Here is a 21,322-nt window from a genome sequence, read left to right on the forward strand (position 1 = left end):
GCCCAGGCTGGGGTGCAGGGGCACGATCTCAGCTCACTGCAATCTCCACCTCCTAGGGTTCCAGCAATTGTTCTGCCTCAGCCTCCCAAGTAGCTGAGATTACAGGAGTGTGCCATTGTTCCTGACTGATTTTTGTGTTTTTAGTAGAGACGGGATTTCCCCGTGTTGGCCAGGCTGGTCTCGAACTCCTGACCTCAGGTGATCTGCCCACCTCCTCCTCCCAAAGTGCTAGGATTGTAGGCATCAGCCACTGCGCCCAGGCTTTTTTTTTTTTTTTTTTTTTTAATGAGATGAAGTCTCACTCTGTCTCGCAGGCTGGTATGCAGTAGTGCAATTATGGCTTACTGCAGCCTTAACCTCCTGAGCTCAAGTGATCCTCGCACCTCAGCCTCCCAAGTAGCTGGGACTATAGGTGTGCACCACCACACCCAGCGATTTTTTTTTTTTTTTTTTTGAGAGGGAGTCTTGCTCTGTCACCCAGGCTGGAGTACAGTGGCATGATCTCATCTCACTGCAACTTCTGCCTCCCACGTTCAAGCAATTCTCCTGCCTCAGCCTCCCGAGTAGCTGGGATTACAGGCACCCGCCACCACACCTAACTAATTTTTGTATATTTAGTAGAGACAGGGTTTTGTCATGTTGGCCAGGCTGGTCTCAAACTCCTGACCTCATGTGATCCACCTGCCTCGGCCTCCCAAAGTGTTGGGATTACAGGCGTGAGCCACTGCGCCCAGCCAAATTTTTAAAATTTTTTATACAGATTGGGGGGCAGTCTCATTATGTTGCCCAAGGTCATCTGGAACTCCTGGGCTCAAGCAATCCTCCTGCCTCGGCCTCCCGAAGTGCTGGGATTTCAGGCAAGTCACCACGCTCAGCCTCTTAGGGCATGCTTTAAGCCATTTCACTGTGACAGTAGGTCTGCATCTCTTCCTTTTTCTTCTTAGGTAGGTTTCATCTTTTTTCTTTCTTCTTTTTTTTCTTGAGATGGAATCTGGCTCTGACACCCAGGCTGGAGTGCAATGGCACCATCTCGTCTCACTGCAATCTCTGCCCCCCAGGTTCAAGCAATTCTCCTATCTCAGCCTCCCAAGTAGCTGGGATACAGGCATGCACCAACACCCCTGGCTAATTTTTGTACTTTTAGTAGAGACAGGGTTTTGCCATGTTGGCGAGGCTGGTCTTGAACTCCTGACCTCAGGTGATCCACCTTCCTTGGCCTCCTAAAATGCTGGGATTACAGGCATGAGCTACCATGACCCGTTTTGTGTTTGTCTGGTTCTTTGGTTGTTTGTTTTGAGATGGAGTCTTGCTCTGTCACCGAGGCTGGAGTGTGGTGTGCTCACTGCAACCTCTGCCTCCTGGGTTCAAGCGATTCTTCTGACTCAGCCTCCCAAGTAGCTGGGATTATAGGTGCCTACCACCACGCCCAGCTAATTTTTGTAATTTTTGTATTACAGGCATCCTCCACCATGCCCGGGTAATTTTTTGATCCCCCTCGTGGATCACTTGAGGGATTACAGGCGTGAGCCACCACACCCAGCCCTTTTCTTTAAATACTGCATTTTCCTCTTTGTCATGTGGCCGAAATGATCTAATGTAAGTCTCTCTGTCCGTGTTCCCAAACTGAGGAATCCAAAAGATTCACACAGTTGCCTCCCCAGTTCCTCTTAGCCTGTTGCTGATTATTTGAGGATGTGATTAGTGAGTAAATAAATAATACTCGAAGGCAGTCGTAAGCAGCTTTGCAATTAAACAGGAGTCCCTTGTCTTTAATTGGGGCTGAAACCAGAGGAGTTTAATTGCTTCTTCACTCTCCATCTGAGATCCATTGAGTAAAACAGGATATTGGAAAATAATCGTGACGTTGTTCTAAATCCTGATTCTGCACAGTATCAAGTAAATAACCAAGTTTTCTGGTTTTAGATGAGTGATTGTTGGGTTAACTCCCTGATTGTTCTTTGTGCAGCCTGCATTTGATCTTCCTATTTCATACTTTACCCAGGTACTTGATTAAACATGGGATCTTTGAACTGAGATCCAGCAACATCCATCACATTGTAAGGTTTCTCTTCATGTATATTGATTGCAGAGTACTTTCCACAAACCAGAACAAACTGTATTTGAAAAAAGGATTTGTCAGCTTTATCCCTGGAAAGGAGAGAGGGAGACAGTATTAGCTATGGCACAGCAGATAAACATGTTTATTGTTATGGTTCTTCAGGTTGCTATGGGTGAACCAATGCACATAAAACCTGTAGCACACATCAGGAATGTTGTCATTATTATAGTCTCTTGTATCTGATAACACCGCTTTTTAAAATGTGTTTAAAAGTCATTAGCTAGAAAGTGTTTTAAAACTCTTACTATAATTAGATAGTAAATGCCTATGGGTGTATAATTGCAGTGCTGGGTAATAGACTGACTTAAGACAGCTGAAACCCATGGGGGCATGCAGGTCGCTCAGCTCACAGGACATTTCCTGGCAGGTGAGTCAAGACAGCTTCATCAAGGGGTGGAAAACTGAGTTCACACCCTTAAAGGTGAGTCTGAGTCAAGAGCAGAGTTCTATGGAAGGGGTAAATCTGACAGGAACCAAAAGAGAATTCTATATAGGAAGATGTGTTTAAATGAATGCACTTAGGTTTCAGGGAACACAGCTCCACTCAGACCAGCTAAATGAGTGCAGATATTGTAAGAGGATGGGGCAGTCTCATGACCACACAAGTCAGGTCAAGCCAGGCTTCATAAGAACTGACCTTGGGAAGTTGCCAAGGACCAAAGCAGTTTCTTCATCTCTCAGAGGCCTCATGGTTTCTGTCATCTTTGCTTCTCCACATGCCAGTCTGATTCTATTCTGTCTCTCAGACCGCATTTTCTGTTTGCCCATGGCCCACCCTGTTTGTCAACCCTAAGTGAATACATCTTCACAAGTCCACAATCAGTGATGATGGAGCTCCTCTATTTCCTAATTCAAATTCTTAGCAAAAAAGAGACTGGCCCAGCCCAGCTGTGACTGAATTCTCTTTAATTTGGGAGAGCACCCTTGATCAGGCTCTAGAAGGGCAAAGTCATGTGGCAGTTTCCTCTCTCAAACGTCACCACATAGGTCTGCTCTTTCTTCAAGGGCAATTTCTAGAAAACTGAGATGTGGGTGGGGAAGAAAATGAAACCAGCCAAGTATAAATGACAAGGCAGGGCATCAGGCTAGAGTAGAGGCAGTAGAATTCTGCCTGAGGGGAGAGAGAAGAGCTGAAATGCCCATGGAATACACATAGATTGTGAGTTGAGTGTGTGGTACTAGGGAGGCAGGAGGAGTTCATGGGAACCTCAGGGAGCAGGACTCACTCACATGGGACAAGTCTCTTCAGTGGCCCCAGGAGGGCCTTATTCTCATCCTGCCTGGGGTATCTGGAGCTCTGCCCTTGAGCATGCAACCACATTGTATATTCACCACACCAAAGCACCCAGCAACAGGCAGTTATGAGTGCTACGTTGTGGGGTTGACAGGCCCAGTTACTTCATATTGGGACTGTTCTAGGAAACTGGTAACAAATCGCTGTTTCGGGAGTCTGGGAAGTTCATGAGCCCTGATGTAAAACACAAGAGAAAGGATAAAAACTGTACGGTCTATGTGAGAAGGGGTTGTGTCAACTTTGTGTCTTTCACAGTGCAAGGCTTAGTGCTTTAAATGGAGTTGGTGTTCAGAAGTGTTGTTTGAGTCAATGAATGGAATTAAGAAACGGGAGAGAAGGGGCAAAGTATTAATAAATGGAAGAGAAAGAGCCACAGCAAAGAAAATGAGAGAAAAGGGAAGTTCGGGAGACAAAGGAGAGATAGAAAGCCGGAGAAAGGGAAAAGATGCATTTGGTGAAAGGAGGTATAGTTTGCATTTCATTCATTCATTCAATCGCTAGTTTTTGAGCACTGTGTGCCAGCCACAGGGCTAGGTGCCAGGAATATGGCATCAGACGAGTTAAAGCAAAGTTACTGGTTTCACGAAACCTACCTTTTGTTGGAAGAGGTAGAAGGTAGACTCCTAAAGAATAACTAGTTGTTCAGAATCACAAATTGTGGTAAATGAGATGGAGGAAACAAATGAGTGGTTGAGAGAGAGACCCTCAAGGCTGGAGAGAAAAGAGCTTCCTTAGATTGTGTTATCAGAAAAGTCTTCTGAACAAAATTGCCTTTTCTGGAACAAGAAGTATTCTGAAATAAGGAAAAAGAGAATGCTGGGAAATCTCAGTTCCAGGATGGGACATTGAAAAAAAAAAAAAAAAAATTAACAGTGCAGTTGAACAGCCTCCATTCTATTGATACAGAGCATTAAGAGAGGCCGGGTGTGGGGGCTCATGCCTGTAATCCCAACACTTTAGGAGGCTGAGCAGGGAGGATTGCTTGAGGCCAGGAGTCCAAGACCAGCCTGGGCAATGTGGCAAGACCCCCATCTCTACTAAAAAATAAAAATATATAAAAGTGTAGCAAGCCTATATTACCATGAAGTTAAAATGATCAGGCATAAACTAGTTCATAATCTTAGAGATCCCAAGAGTATGCAATAATCAGAAATATAAGGAGAGGAGTAGGCTGGGCACAGTGGCTGACACCTATAATCCCAGCGCTGGGAGGCTGAGGCGGGCAGATTACTTGAGGTCAGGAGTTCGAGACCAGTCTGGCCAACATGACGAAACCCTGTCTCTACTAAAAATAAAAAACTCTGGCTGGGCACGGTAGCTGATGCCTGTTAATGCCAGCACTTTGGGAGGCCGAGGCGGGCAGATCACCTGAGGTCGGGAGATTTTTTTTTTTTTTTTTTTTTGAGACAGTCTCACCCTGTTGCCCAGGCTGGAGTGCAGTGGTGTGATCTTGGCTCAGTGCAACCTCCACATCCCGGACTCAAGCAATTCTCCTGCCTCAGCCTCCTGAGTAGCTGGGATTACAGGTGTGTACCATCAGGCCCAGCTAATTTTTTTTTTTTTTTTTTTTTTTTTGAGACAGAGTTTCGCTCTTGTTGCCCAGGCTGGAGTACAATGGTGCAATCTCGGCTCATCACAACCTCTGCCTCCCAGGTTCAAGCGATTCTCCTGCCTCACCCTCCCGAGTAGCTGTGATTACAGTCATGTGCCACTATGCCCACCTAATTTTTTTATATTTTTAGTAGAGACGGGGTTTCTCCATGTTGGTCAGGCTGGTCTCAAACTCCCGACCTCAGGTGATCTACCTGCCTCAGCTTCCCAAAGTGCTGAGATTACAGGCGTGAGCCACCATGCCTGGCCAAATTTTTTAATTTTGTAGAGACGGAGTCTCGCTTTGTTGCCCAGGTTGGTCTCAAACTCCTGAGCTCAAGCAATCCTCCCACCTTGACCTCCCAAAGTGCTGGGATTATAGGCATGAGCCACCATGCCTGGCCTTGGCTTCTCTTTACTGCTGTTAAATCGAGGTGAAATGTTTTTCGAACTCACCACAGTTACAGAGCTAGATGGGGGTAGAAGCCAGGTTTGCACCTCTGTACTTCTGATTCCAGAGTCTCTGCCCTTTCTATTTGTTTTCTGCCTTGGAGTGCCTCTCACTGGGCTCAGTCCTCTAAGGAGGTTGCAAAGAGAGAAAAAGTTTCTTTTTTTTTTTTTTTTTTGAGACAGAGTCTTACTCTGTCGCTCAGGCTGGAGTGCAGTGGCGCGATCTCGGCTCACTACAACCTCCGCCTCCCAGGTTCAAGCAATTCTTCTGCCTCAGCCTCCCAAGTAGCTGGGACTATAGGCACATGCCATCACGCCCAGCTAATTTTTGTATTTTTAGTAGAGGCGAGGTTTCACCATGTTGGCCAGGCCAGTCTCGAACTCCTGACCTCATGATCTGCCCGCCTCGACCTCCCAAAGTGCTGGGACTACAGGCGTGAGCCAGCACACACCCCGCCGAGAAAAGGTTTCTTTTTGTAGTAGAGCCCTAAACTACTTGGAAAGAGGCAAAAATTCTCATCACCAATCTAAACTCCATAAAGGCAGGGACTGGATTGTTCCATTATTTGCTTTGTCCACAGCAGACACTCAACAAATATTCATTGATTCGATCAATCAGTATATTTACAAAAACAGACTCAAGCACAGTTCATTCAACAGGAAACTTTAGAAGGCGCTTAAGCAAGACAATGTAAATGCTTGGGTGAGCACCATTAATGAGTGATGTGACCCATTGGGTGACAAAAGGAAGCAGTTGGGCTGTGGTCAGGCACAGTTCAAAAGCACTTTTAGATATTTTCCTTTATTTAATCCTCACATCCAGCCTCTGCATTAAATTGCAGAAAAGTCAGGCAGCTAATAGAAGAGTTGTGATTCAAATGTAGGTAGGGTGACTTGAGAATGGCCACTACTCCATCCCACTTACGGACTACGTATGTGCAAATGTTCAGGTAAATGCAAGTAAGGGAATGTCATGGTGGAATGGAGTTCTCCTGAGAAAAGAGAAATGTCACAGTGTGTTATGAGCAATTAGGAATTTGAAAAAAGATGCCTAAATGGATCACTGTCCTATAAAAGACTGAGCCATGGAAACATACACAGCCTACCAGACGGGATGTGTGACAATCACTTCGTTATTTGCTTTCCATCTTGAAGCTTTCTGTAAGTAATCACTAAGCAATGATTTTTCCGTGAGACAGGAGTGCCATCAACCCAATGAACAAGCACATCTTGAAGTTGCTTTTCCAATGGTGGTGGTGTTACTGATTTGCTGTAATCCTGCCTTGTGCTCTGTCACAGGGCCTTTCTCATGATCAGCAACACACATTTGCAGAGAGCTTTGATCCATACTCCTCTGTCCCCAATCGTGAAAAGCGTCAAGCTGAGAAGCAAGAAAGCTAGGGGGTCATGAATTTATTGCTAATTGTATCATTCTGGTCACGAAGAGGTAACTTTCTGAATCCAATAGGATTAGGGCAGAGTTTCTCAACATCAGCACTGTTGCTATTGTGGGGGATCGTCCTGTTCATTACAGGATGTTCAGAGCACCCACTAGATGCCAGTTGCAGCCTCCCCCATGTATAACAGTCAACAGTGTCTCCCTCCAAATATTGCCAAATGGCCCTGGGGTCAAGGAGTGGGGAGGGGGCAAAATTGCCCCTGGTTGAGAACCACTTGTTTAGAGATACAAATACACCCATGTACATATGTGCACATATGGCCATAGTGCATGTAGTTACCTTGGCACAGGGCTTTTTTTTTTCTTTGCTTTTTTGCTTTGGGGTTTTTCTCTTTCCTGTTGTAGGTGGGGTTTTTTTGTTGTTGTTGTTGGTTTTTGTTTTTGAGATGGAGTCTCACTCCATCACCCAGGCTGGAGTGCAGTGGTGTGATCTCAGCTCACTGCAACCTCTGCCTTCCGGGTTCTAGATTCTCGTGCCTCAGCCTCCTGAGTAGCTGGGATTACAGGCTCCTGCCTCCACGCCTGGCTAATGTTTGCATTTTTAGTAGAGACAGGGTTTCATCACGTTGGTCAGGCTGGTCTCGAACTCCTGACCTCAAGTTATCCACCAGCCTCGGCCTTCCAAAGTGCTGGGATTACAGGTGTGAGCCACTGTACCCAGCCGAAGATAGGGGCTTTTGCTGTTTATTTTTGTTGTTGTTGTTTTTTATTTGTTCTTAATCTGAAGCAGAATCTTTGCTTTAATCTTGACTCCTCTTTTTTAGATCTGTCCATTTTATAAAACCTTTCCAAAGAGTTGATTACAACTGCTAACACTTTTTTTGACATTTTTTGTGTGTATCTTTTTTTTTTTTTTTTTTTTTTTTTTGAGACAGGATCTCACTCCGTCACAGGCTAGAGTGCCGTGGCATGATCATAGCTCACTGTAATCTCTAACTCCTGGGCTCAAGGAATCCTCCCATCTCAGCCTCCCAAGTAACTTCAAGTGTGCTACCATGCCTAGCTAATTTATTTTTGTCGTTTTTTTCAGTTTGTTTGTTTGTTTGTTTTGTTTTGAGACAGAGTCTCATTTTGTTGCTCAGGGTGGAGTGTAGTGGTGCAATCTTGGATCACTGCAACCTCTGCCACCTCCTGGCAATTCTCCCGCCTCAGCCTCCTGAGTAGGTGGGATTACAGGTGTGTGCCACCATGCCTGGCTAATTTTTGTATGTTTAGTAGGGACAGGGTTTTGCCATGTTGGCCAGGCTGATCTCAAACTCCTGATCTCAGGTGATTTGCCTGCCTTGGCCTCCCAGAGTGCTGGAATTATAGGCGTGAACCAGCGTGCCTGGCCCAGCTGCTCATTTTTAAAATTTGTATAGAGACAGGGGTCTTACTATGTTGCCCGAGCTGGTCTCAAACTCCTGGCCTCAAGTGATCCTTCCACCTTGGCCTCCCAAACTCTGGAATTACAGGTGTGAGCCACCATACCCAGCCAGTACAACTGCTAACATTACTGAACCCCTACTATATGTTTGATACCCTGCTAGCATTTTACATGTATGTTTAAAGTTTAATCATCAAAATAAGATAGAGGTTGTATTATTCTCATTTACAGATGAGAAAATGGAAGTACAGGAAGTTAAGTGACTAGATACGGATTTCAGCGGTTTTGAGTGAGAGAGTTGGGATTTGGACCCAGGCTACCTGATACCTGTGTCTGCTTTCTTATTTAAGATGCTATACTCTCTTCTTCTTATAGATGAAACCTACATCATCACTGTGTGCCCCTTCAATTCTTGATCTCAGAATTTTGACAAATGGGGCAAAATTTGATCTATGAGTAAAAAAATCACACTCCTGTACCTTGAAATTATATGGTGTGTACAGTTAGCGGAAACAGTTTAATCACGGGACATGTGCATGAGAGCTGGCACTGACTGTGGACATGTATGTCTTCCCCTTTTTACCACCAGAGTGTCTCTATGTATTCCCCTGCCAGTGGAACTACCGTCCTGATCACTGCATGTATGGAAGCAACTGCAGAGAGGCTGAGCATGAAGGTGTGTCTGTTCTGCATGGAAACCGAGGTGTCTACCATGACGATAAGCAACCGACATTCAAAGCACTCTATGAAGCAATACGGGATGTAAGTGTGCCCTTGCTGCTGTTAGCAGATGTGCTTAACAGCATGAAGCAATACTGGCACTTTAGTCACCTGTCCCTTTGGAGGCCAAATATTCCCAAAGCATAGAGTTATACCAGTTATTCCCAACCTCAGTCACGTTCTGTCACCATATCCACTTGCCACCTTGTACTATATCGTATCTACTTGACTTATTTCCACATACACCATTCATTATCTTAACTAAATTTAGGAGGAAATTTCTGTTTTTTGTTTTTGTTTTTGTTTTTGTTTTTTGAGATGGAGTCTTGCTCTGTTACCCAGGCTGGAATGCAGTGGTGGGATCTCGGTTCACTGCAACCTCAGCCTCCCAAGTAGTTGTTGCCTGGCAAATTTTTGTATTTTTAGTAGAGACGGGGTTTCACCATGTTGGCTGGGGTGGTCTCGAACTCCTAACCTCAAGTGATCCATCCACCTCAGCCTCCCAAAGTGTTGGGATTACAGGTGTGAGCCACCTACTTTAGGAGGAAATTTCATGTCACAAAGACAACTTCTGTGCCTTTTGCCACAGTGGAAGGTAACACATAGGATCAAGATTAGACAATAAAAAGAAAATAATATTATTCAGTTCTAGCTGAATATGTTGCCTGGTTGCCAGCTCCAACCTGTTACTGAATCAGGGGTCAAGGTGTTCAGTTAGGACAAGGAGCCAAACTAAAAGTAACAGTCAAGCCTTTATTTGCTTAACTGCAGAAGTACATGTAAGCAGCAGAAAGAGGCCGTGACTCCCCAGTCTTCCATTTTTCCCCACCAAAGGGTACAAGATAAGAGTCAAGTGCATACAGCACAGATGGCAGGAACCTTCTCACTGCCAAGGGGCACTGAAGTAAAGGTTCTTGGCCAGGCACAGTGACTCACACCTGTAATCTTAGCACTTTGGGAGGCCGAGGCAGGTGGATTACGAGGTCAGTAGTTCGAGACCACCCTGGCCAATATGGTGAAACCCTGTCTCTACTAAAAATACAAAGATTATGCTCGGCACAGTGGCTCATGCCTGTAATCCCAGCACTTTGGGAGGCTGAGGCGGGTGGATCACGAAGTCAGGAGATCGAGACTTTCCTAACATGATGAAACCCTGTCTCTACTAAAAAATGCAAAAAAAAATTAGTCAGGCATGGTGGCGGGCGCCTGTAGTCCCAGCTACTCAGGAGGCTGAGGCAGGAGAATGGTGTGAACCCAGGAGGTGGAGCTTGCAGGGAGCCGAGATGGCACCACTGCACTCCAGCCTGGGCAACAGAGCAAGACTCCGTCTCAAAAAAAAAAAAAGGAAGGTTCTTGCCTCTTTATGGACTCATGGGCTAGAGATGGGAAAAGAGAGGAGAAAATAGGGTAGGCATGCAGGTATGTGTATGAACCATGGCTAGCTGGAGCCCTTTATGCAATTTCTCAAGAAAACTGCAACACTGTAAGACCCCATCTGTATAAAAAATTTTAAAAATAAGGCAAGCCTCATGCCTGTAATCTCAGTGACTTGGGAGGCTGAGGCAGGAGGATCACTTGACCCCAGGAGTTCAAGGCTGCAGTGAGCTATGATTGCACCACTTCACTCCAGCTTGGGCAATAAAGTGAGACCCTGTCTCAAATATACATACATATATATATAATTTCATGACACAAGAAAACTATATGAAATTCAAATGTCAGCACTGGTAAATAAAGTCATATTGGGAACCAGTGACACCTATTCATTTATGTATTGTCATTTTTCTTTTGGTGGAGATGGGATCTTGCTTCGTTGCCCAGGCTGATTTCAAACTCCTGGCTCAAGTGATCTTCCCACCCAGCCTCACAAAGTGCTAGGACTACAGGTCTGAGCCATCGTGCCTGCCCATTTATGTATTACCTATGGCTATGTTGGCACTGTAACAGCAGGATGATTAGTTGTGACAAAGGACATATGGTCTACAGAGTCTAAAATATTTACCATCTACTCCTTTACAGAAAAAGTTTGCCAACCCCTGACATAAAACATGTAGAATGTATTAGGCTTTGTTGTTAAGGATTGAATTCTCTAAGTTTCATGAACAGGCTCTGGTAGAAGTGAGGTAGGTGGTAAATCCCATAACAGTAGTAACATTTTTTTGTGTATGAAAATGTGCATTTGCAAAAAAAATAAAACATTTAAGTCCTGGCACAGTGGCTCATGCCTGTAATCCCAGCACTTTAAGAGGCTAAGAAGTGAGAGGATTGCTTGAGGTCAGGAGTTTGAGGTCAGCACAGCCAACGTAGTGAGACCCCATCTCTATAAAAAATAAAATCAGCCAGGTGTGGTGGCTTATGCCTGTAATCCTAGCACATTGGGAGGCTGAGGTGGGCAGATCATTTGAGGTCAGAAATTCAAGACCAGCCTGGCCAACACAGTGAAACCCCATCTCTACTAAAAATACAAAAATTAGTCAGGTGTGGTGGCACACACCTATAATCCCAGCTATTTGGGAGGCTGAGACAGGAGAATTGCTTGAACCTGGGAGGTGGAGGTTGCAGTGAGTCATGATTGCACTACTGCACTTCAGCCTGGGTGACACAGCAACACTCCATCTCAAAAAAAAAACAATTAATTAATTAAATAGGCCAGGTACAGTAGCTCACACCTATAATCCCAGCACTTTGGAGGCTGAGGTGAGGAGTTCAAGACCAGCCTGGGCAACATAGTAAGACCCTGTCTCTGAAAAAACAAAGTAAAAACAAGAAATGAAATGAAAAAAAGAAAGTATGCATTTGCTAGGGAGAGTCCTGGAGAATTCCAACTCTGAAATTCCCAGAATTGGCTGAGTGCCATGGCTCACGCCTGTAATCCCAGCACTTTGGGAGGTTGAGGTGGGTGGATCACCTGAGGTCGGGAATTTGAGACCAGCCTGACCAACATGGAGAAACCCTGTCTCTACTAAAAATACAAAATTAGTTGGGCGTGGTGGCGCATGCCTGTAATTCCAGTTACTCAGGTGGCTGAGGCAGGAGAATCACTTGAACCCAGGAAGCAGAGGTTGCCGTGAGCCGAGATCGTGCCTTGCACTCCAGCCTGGGCAACAAGAGTGAAACTCCGTCTTAAAAAAGAAAAAAGAAATTCCTAGCGTTGACTTCTGTACAAGGAAAGTGTTTAACATGCATCCAGGCTTTTTCTTCTGCATTTCCTGCTGTTTGGTTTTCAAAGGCCGGGTGATTTAATTACGCAGAAAATTTGTTCTGTGCTTAATGATATCCTCACATTTAAATATCCAAACACTGACTCCAGGGGCAAACTCGTTCAGGAGTACAAGCAGAAGTTAAATAAGTACACAGCAGCCATGTGTCTATCAGAGCCACTCTTGGGTTTCTTTTGTGATCTGTCACCCCTGGTTTGGAGTTGAGCAGTTGTGGTTCTTGAGTTACAACTCATCTTGTTTGTTTTCTGGGGGATCAGAAAGAGGGCTGAACAACTTTGTTTCAAAAATGATTCTGCTTAGTACACTCCATGATTTTCCTCAGTTGGGCTTTCTAAAAATACAGTTTTCATTCAGGCATTTCAATCAGAAAAATCATTAACCCTGACCCAAAATGTGAGTAAATATAAAGAGACTCCATCATAAAAGATGTATTTCCCCATCCTCTACAATGCTGTGAACCATTGTGTAGTGGGTCAGAGCTTGGCTTTGGGCCTGGACAGATGGGTTCAAATCCCAATTTTGTCACTTTCTGGTGATTCACCATTAACTGTGCCCTTACCTTACTGGGCCTCAGTTTTTTCATCTGTCAAGTGTAGATAATAAGATTATCTACTTCAAACAAGTGTTATGAGAATTCAACAAAATGATAGTCTTTACACTTTTAGTAAAGAGCTTGACTTACCGTTTGTGCAATAATTAGAAGTTGTTTTGGCCAGGTGCGGTGGCTGACACCTGTAATCCCAGCACTTTGGGAGGCTGAGGCAGGTGGATCACTTGAGGTCAGGAGTTCGAGACCAGCCTGGCCAAAATGACAAAACCCTGTCTCTACTAGAAATATGAAAATTAGCCAGGCTTGGTGGTGCATGCCTGTAATCCCAGCTACTTGGGAGGCTGAGGTAGGAGATTGGCTTGAACCTGGGAGCAGAGGTTGCAGCAAGCCAGGATCGCAGCCACTGCACTCTATCCTGGGTGAGAGAGTGAGACTCCATCTAAAAAAAAAAACCAAGATATAAATAAGTTGTTTTGATAACAATTTCACACTTTCTCTAGCTTTTTCACATCTCTCTCTCTTCTTGCTTATAAACACTTTCTCTCTATATATTTTTTTCTTTTTCTCCCTTCATCTGTCTCTGAAAATTTCTGTCTCTCTCTATTTCTCCGTTTCAGGTGTTCATAGACACCCTAACCCGTGTGGTACGTGTTTGTGTGAAAGGGTAGTGCAGCCTCCCTGCAAGAAGGCATCTATCAGATAGACATTTTTGCAGTAATTCTCTTGACAATCATTTATGAAACATCTATTTTATGCAGGAACAATTCTAGTTTCTAGGAATTTGGAAAGTAATAAGATGGACAAAGCCCTAGTACTTTAAGAAGCATATATTCTGCTGGGGGAAGCCAGACAATACTCATTGAGAAAAAGAAAGAAAGAAAAATCCAGCCTGGGCAACATAGTGAGATGCATCTCTACAAAAATTAAAAAAAAAAAAAAAAAAAAAAATTAGCCTGGTGGCACATGCCGGTAGTCCCAGCTACTGGGTGGGGAAGGGTTGGGGTTGGGGTAGGAAGATCCCTTGAGCTTAGGAGGCCAAGGCTACAGTGAGCTAGGATGGTACCACTGTACTCCAGCCTGAACAACAGAGCAAGACTTTGCCTCTTTAGGAAAAAATAATAATAATAACTGGGCATGGTGGCAAGAGCCTGTGGTCCCAGCTAATTGTGAGGCTGAGATGGAGGATCACTTGAGCCCAGGAGTTCGAGGCTGCAGTGAGCCGTGATTGCCCCTCTGCACTCCAGCCTGGGTGACACAGCAAGACCCTAGCTAAAAAACAAAAAAAAAAATCCTCTGAGATAGTGAAAGAGTTCAAAAGGTGTAAAAAGAGTGGGCTGATGGGTCCAAGGTCCTGGACTGGAGAGGAGTGTTCTACCAGCTGGGGGGAGGGGCACCAGGAAGGCTGCTTGCCAAGTCCTAGACTTATCAGATGGAGGCAGTCCAGGGGAAATCTGGGGAAGATCCCATGAAACAGAAGCAATAACCAGGGGAAAGTCCCAGAGACGGGAATGAATTTGGTGTGCTGGAAAGACAGGAATGGCCAGATAAGAGGAGAGAGAAGGAACTGAGAGGGGAGAGTTTCCAGGTCACCTTGAACCTTTAGAACAAGGGAGGAGTTGGAATCGCATTCTAACGGCAGTGGAAAGCCCCTTCGGGAAAGTGATAGGCTCTGATTTATGCTTTAAAAATATCACCTTGGTAACGTGGTGGAAGAGATGCAAGGGTGAAAACACAAAGGCTATTTGTGAGACTAATCGCAGCCACCCGGGTGAGCAATGGGGCCAGCATGGGCTTGCGTGGTGGCAGGAAAATGGGAAGAAGTGGCCATTATTTGGGATATGTTGTTGAGATAGAGTTTACAGGACTTGCTGATGAACTGGGTAAGGGTTGTTGGGGGAAACAGAGGAACTGAGGGTGATTTCAAGGTTTTGACCTATCCTGTTCCCATTACTGGGGCTACAGTGGTGAAAAGGACAGATTCAGGACTGGCCTCAAGGGGTTTATCAATGGTTTAAATTTCGTGATTAAAGAAAAAGTATCCCAAACCTGGTCTGGGACAGAAGCTTCTTGCATTACATAATGCATAATCTCCTTCTGAGAAGAAATTGGCATCTCTGATAAACCTGTGTAAGCAGTATTTCTGATTAATTTAAAAGGATTAACATTTGTTCTAGGAAAGCAGACACCCACCTCTACTGTTAGGCAAGAGTGTACTGACCTTTAACCATTCTTCTTTCATTTCTCGCTAGTCTTTCCATATAAAATGTCCTGACCAAGAGTGGATCTTTGACTTGATCTGCTAGCAACCTTTTCCCTTTCAACAAGATTGTAATAAAACTTTTGACACATGTGCCTAACAAGTAGTCGGAAAGATTTATTTTAGGAAATACTGCTCATAGACATATTCCATGAAAAAAACAAAAGAATTTTAAAAAACGACAATGATGATCTCAAAAGCCCCATATTAGGAGGGAAGTAAACAACCACTAATATTTGGTACCTGAATTATTAAGATATGGTTTATTGCCAATAAATTTTACTAGTAATTGTTAAACCCTGAACTTCACGAGATTACCATAGACATACCCTAAAGTTTCTTCATTAAGATTCAAGGCAAAAAAGATGAAGAATTAATTGTTTTGTTGTAGTAGATTTCAAGTATCTTGAGCCTTACTTCTACTCAGCATAAACATGCTATAATATATGGACTTTCCTGTCCTTAGAGACACGCATCATTTTTAGATTGTAAGAGCCTTAAGGACCCAAAATTTTTAAACATTTTATTACTATTCTTTTTTAATGAGATGGGGTCTTGCCATGTTGCTCAGGCTGGTCTTAAACTCCTGGGCTCAAGTGGTGCTCCCACTTCCTCTCAAAGTGCTGGGGTTACAGGTGTAAGCCACCATGCCTGGCCTTTTTCTTTTTAAAGAGGTAAAGAAACTGGCCGGGCGCGGTGGCTCAAGCCTGTAATCCCAGCACTTTGGGAGGCCGAGACAGGAGGATCACGAGGTCAGGAGATCGAGACCATCCTGGCTAACACGGTGAAACCCCGTCTCTACTAAAAAATACAAAAAACTAGCCGGGCGAGGTGGCGGGCGCCTGTAATCCCAGCTACTCAGGAGGCTGAGGCAGGAGAATGGCATGAACCCGGGAGGCGGAGCTTGCAGTGAGCTGAGATCCGGCCACTGCACTCCAGCCTGGGCGACAGAGCGAGACTCCGTCTCAAAAAAAAAAAAAAAAAGAAACTGAGGTTCAGAGAGTTTAAATGATTGCCTGGGGTTGCACAGCTGAGACAGGATGTTAACTTAGATCCTCAAAGGTCTTTTCACTTGTCCAAACCTGTGCCTGTGTGCTTATCGTAATTCCTGTGTCATTTCTTAATAAAAATGATCTGCATTTAAAATGGCATTTCCGTTACTAAAATAAACTTTTTTTTTTTTTTGGTCATTCTTTCAGTTTCCCTTTCAAGACAATCTCTTTCAATCCATGTATTACCCCCTTCAGCTGAAGTTTTTGGAGACTGTGCACACTTTATGTGGACGGATCCCGCAAGTTTTTCTGAAGCAAATTGAGAAAACAATGAAAAGGGCTTATGAGAAACACGTCATCATCCATGTTGGCCCCAACCAGATGCACTGAATATTTTGTCTTGTTGCAAGTCAATTAGATGTCTGTGACCAAGGAAATATTAATCTCTAAGCTGCCTGGGTCTTTTTGTGTGAATATTTAATGGTGCTCCATGAGTGTTGAGTTTTAAAAACCTCGTTAAATTTTGCCAAATGAGTTGCCCCCAAAAGAGAATATGCTTTTCCTTATTTTTTTCTAAAATGCTATTTATCTCTAAGAAAACAAAAAAGACTATTATGCATTTAACATTGTTTAAGCAGGTTGAACTAGCTGTGAAAATAGCTTTTGTGAGCCTTCCAATTCCTAAATGTCTGAGACCATTTCAGTGGTACCTGAGGTGTTATATTGATCTAGCATTCCTGAGACTCTTTCTATGCAACTGACTCCCCCACACCCGTGTTATAAAAGTAATACACACTTGTGAAACAGACAGACACACTTGTAGAGCATATGGATCAAGGGCTCAAAATCGAGATTACATTAGCCATAATCCTACTGACCAGTGGAAAAGATTGTTTCCATTTTAATGCAGTTCCTTACAGCCTTTTTTTCTCCACTTTTGCATTTTCCACTCTAACACACATCTAAAACAGGTAATTTCAGTAAAAACTGGCCTTTTTGCTGAGATTTTTATGTGGGAGACTAAAATATTAGATGAGATGATTATGTGTACAAAATTTTATTTAAAATACATCTGAGAGAAGGATTCAGATTTCACCTACTTGGGCAGTGTTAAAGGATGAAGGATATATCTGGGGATATTTCTTTTTCTTTCTTTCTTTTCTTTTTTTTTTTTTTTTTTGAGACGGAATCTCACTCTATCGCCCAGGCTGGAGTGCGGTGGCACGATCTCAGCTCACTGCAACCTCCACCTCCCGGGTTCAAGCGATTCTCATGCCTCAGCCTCCCCAGTAGCTGGGATTACAGGCATGCGCCACCACACCTGGCTAATTTTTGTATTTTTAGTAAAGACACGGTTTTACCATGTTGGCCAGGCTGATCTCTATCTCCTGACCTCAAGTGATCCGCCTGCCTCAGCCTCCCAAAGTGCTGGGATTACAGGTGTGAGCTACCGCACCCAGCCAATCTGGGAGTATTTCTAAAGAAAAAAATTGTTTCGATTTGTGGAGGACTAAATCATAACACATTTCTATGCAACAATAGCTTCTGAGAGGAAATTCAGGAATTTTTGTGTTTACCACAGACAAAAACATTTGATCTGTTAATCATCAGTAGATGGTCATCTCTCTTTTTTAAACTCTTGAGCAATGGGTGGAAATCAGACACCAACTTTAAATTTAATGTGTAAAAAGCAAATAGTTCAGCTGCTTCTATTGGTAAGAAAATTCAACTTCCTACCAGCCTTAGAAAAGTCTCTTTAAAGAATTTCTTTCCCCCTAGGGTTACCCAGCTGGTCCATACAGGTTTTATCACCTCACTGCAGGGAGGAAGTTGAATATTCTATTCCCCAAGGGGATCTGGCTTAATCCCTAGTTGCTCATATAGTTGGTATCAGCATAGCAATGTTTTGCATAATGCTTTATTTTTCTCAAATGACTATTGAGTAAATGATCTTGATATTTGCAACAGCCTAGTGGATTTAGTAGGGTCCTGAATCATCTCTATAAGGTAAACAAGGAAATTGTAACATAAGAAATAAACATATTGAATATAATTGCTATTCTGTAAGACATACAGTCTGTGTAAGATGCATCTTATTTACAGAGACATTTTTGAAAATTAAAATATTAAATACCTTTTGTTATATAGAGACAATGATCTGAAAGTATAAAATGAAAAATATTATCTTGTTAATGTAAATATGATATCCTTATATATATTAGAATCCAGTAAGATATCATGGGCGCAATATTAGCAAAAAAAAGTCAGTCTTACCCTGAAAAAAAATAGGTATGAAAATCTCAGCACTACACAGAAATGTTTAGATGTCAATCAGTTTTGGTATGCAGCATTATTATAGTAGCAACAAATTTAAATCTAAAATTTTAGGGTAATACTTTCCTTCTGATCAGTTGCTCTGTGGTTATTTTTGTTAAGGAAACTACCATTATGATGGGAAACTCTTATTTTTGCTATTATATTTTGTTTCCTTATTTCACCACTAGAGGTGACATCATTATTTTGTAAGTTTAGTACTAGGCCTTCCATTTGTGGTATGGACACGTATGATATGGAGCAATTTCTGAATTGTCTTTCACATAGGGGAAAATGCATCTTATATACCCATAAATTGGTTTTAGTGAAAGAGCCAGAATGGAACATAGTTTCCTAACTTCCATCCCAGTTTCCTTTCTACTTGTTCAAAATGGCCAGTGAAGCACACAAATGGCACTCAGATTTGTTGATGGCTCACAAACTGAAAGAGGTTCCTTCCCTCGTTTGGTAAGTCCCACAAAAACATCTGTTGTAAAGACTTGAAATACAATGCCTTTCTTTTTTATGAGAGCCAATTTACCCACAACTCACAACTACCAGTACTGGTCTGACTATGCAGAAAAGGGTTGCCCGCAAAGGTCAATGATATCACCCTAGAACATTCTAGAATGATGAATTTTGAGAATGTGAAACCTTAGAACCTCGTGTGTTTGTCTGCCTCGGAATTCCTGTGCTGTATCCTGAAATTTTAGGTGAATTTGGGCGATAATTTAGGGAAAATTTGCTTTTCTAATCCTTGCTGCCTAAAAGTGCTAATTATTTTCCATAGCTAGGATATTACCATGCAGCAATATTTTCTCTGCCTTTGATAACTCCCAGCAAATTACTACATTAACCACCTTTGAAATCCAGGAGCCACAAATTTTAATTCAGTGGCCTACTAAAACATGCGCTCTCTGGTCTAAAGTTTGCCAAAGGTGGTGCCGCCCCATATGCCGCATTGAATACTGAGAAGGGCTGGGCGCGGTGGCTGACGCCTGTAATCCCAGCATTTTGGAAGGCCAAGGTGGGTGGATCACGAGGTCAGGAGATCAAGACCATCCTGGCCAGTATCTACTAAAAATACAAAAAATTAGCTGAGTGTGGTGGCGCCTGTGGTCCCAGCTACTTGGGAGACTGAGGCAGGAGAATGGCGTGAACCCCAGAGGTGGAGCTTGCAGGAAGCCGAGATTGCGCCACTGCACTCCAGCCTGGGCGACAGAGCAAGACTCCGTCTCAAAAATAAATAAATAAATAATAAAAAATAATACTGGGAAGAAGGTGGGCTGGTTCTCTCCTCTCCTCCGGCCCTGCCTTTTCTCTTTTCCCTCTCTTTTCTTCTTTACTCATTTCTTTTTAATTTCTGTTTAATGCATATAATTATGGAGTTTCATTAGAAAAGGAAAGAGCACTTTCTGATAGCAAAATGTGACAGTATTTTTATATGCATCGAGATTGAGGTTTTTCAACAGCAGTGTCACTAGAAATGCTGACAATATTTTTCTTGCTCAGTATTTCTCCAATATAAATCTCAGAAATCATGACTTACATTGAAAATTCTAATATTTAAACAATTAACTGGCTAAAAAAGCAATATAAGTTTTTCTTCAACTTCCAAAATGGCAATTTAGCACTTTGGATACAAAGCTCCAAGCTTTACTATTTATGGGATATGTCTAGTTCATATTCAGTGCTTCCATTGCAAATTACTGTGACTTTTACCAAAATTGAAATGGGTATTTATATGGACTCAGACTTTTCAGAGTATTTCTTTCATTTGCAGTTATGGTGTGCATGGCGAAAACAAACCAAATCATACAAAACATTATTATTCACAGTGATTGGAAACAAAATAATGATCCAATAACAAAATAATCACTCCAGCCCAGCCTGAAAACAGGACATTTGTACAAATTTAGATTTATGTATAAATATTATCTGATATTTATACATATAAAAGATAAATTACATGTGTTTGATAAACCAACATGAACATGATTTCATCACTGAAATCAGAAATATGTTGAGTTCTATGACAGCACAAATCATATTTTCTTTCTTTCTCTTTCTCTTCTTTCTCTTTCTTTTCTTCCTTCCTTCCTTTGTTTCTTTCTTTCTTTCTTTCTGTCTCTCTCTCTCTCTCTTTCTTTCTTTCTTTTTCTTTCTTTCCTAAGCAAGCTAACCCAAGACATACTCTCTATTTTTTTTTTTTTTTTTTTTTTGAGATGGAGTCTCCGTCTGTCACCTAGGCTGGAGTGCAATGGCACAATCTCAGCTCACTGCAGCCTCTGCCTCCCAGGTTCAAGTGGTCCTCGTGCCTCAGCCCCCCGAGTAGCTGGGACTACAGGTGTGTACCACCACGCCCAGCTAATTTTTATATGTTTATTAGAGATGGGGTTTCACCATGTTGGCCAGTCTGATCTCGAACTCCTGTGCTCAAGTGATCCACCTGCCTTGGCCTCCCAAAGTGCTGGGATTACAGGCATGAGCCACTGTGCCCAGCTGACATATTCTCACTTAATATAATTATAGGGAAATTTTTCATGTTTTTATTCTTTTCTCCCACTTTTTCATATTCCTCTTTTTCATTTTTGCCTTTCCCTTTCTGTCTATGATGTAAGCTTCTGAGTAGTACCAAGACACTTGGCTTTAGAGGTAGGATGACAGAAATTAGGGATCCCTTGCAGGCTAGAACTAAGTTCTAATCCTTAGACCAAATCTTTATGTTAAGAGTTTCCCAGAATGTATTTTAAAAAATCAAACACAACACAACACACACACACACACACACACACACACACACTGCCTTTAAAAGGAGGAGCCAACATTTGTTGTACCTGTGAACTGAGGAATTATATAGTTAAACCTTAGGTCAAATCATTTCACAATTGCTTTGGTGGTATTGAAAACTGATGAGATTTCTCTGACAAAGAGCTTTGTCCTAGTTATTGTTCTTCACAGGTCAAAACTGGAAATATTCTCTTGTCTGCA

The 21,322-nt window shown here is 42.8% G+C and overlaps 1 protein-coding gene across 2 annotated transcripts in view; it reads left to right on the forward strand.

Annotated features, from left to right (window-relative positions):
- The window catches only part of GXYLT2 (glucoside xylosyltransferase 2), an 83,141-nt gene extending 64,978 nt beyond the window's left edge, over nt 1–18,163 (forward strand). Inside the window, exons 6-7 of one of the 2 annotated variants that reach the window (XM_010385979.2) lie at nt 8,868–9,040; nt 16,226–18,163. In XM_010385979.2, the coding sequence (XP_010384281.2) occupies nt 8,868–9,040; nt 16,226–16,408 (356 nt within the window). In that variant the 3' untranslated portion in view covers nt 16,409–18,163. The remainder of the gene's footprint in view (nt 1–8,867; nt 9,041–16,225) is intronic. The other variant, XM_030919572.1, reaches the window with a different exon arrangement.
- The last annotated feature ends 3,159 nt before the right edge of the window (nt 18,164–21,322 follow it).

Source organism: Rhinopithecus roxellana, chromosome 1 (genome assembly GCF_007565055.1).
Source record: "Rhinopithecus roxellana isolate Shanxi Qingling chromosome 1, ASM756505v1, whole genome shotgun sequence".
In the NCBI taxonomy this organism is placed as follows: Eukaryota; Metazoa; Chordata; class Mammalia; order Primates; family Cercopithecidae; genus Rhinopithecus; species Rhinopithecus roxellana.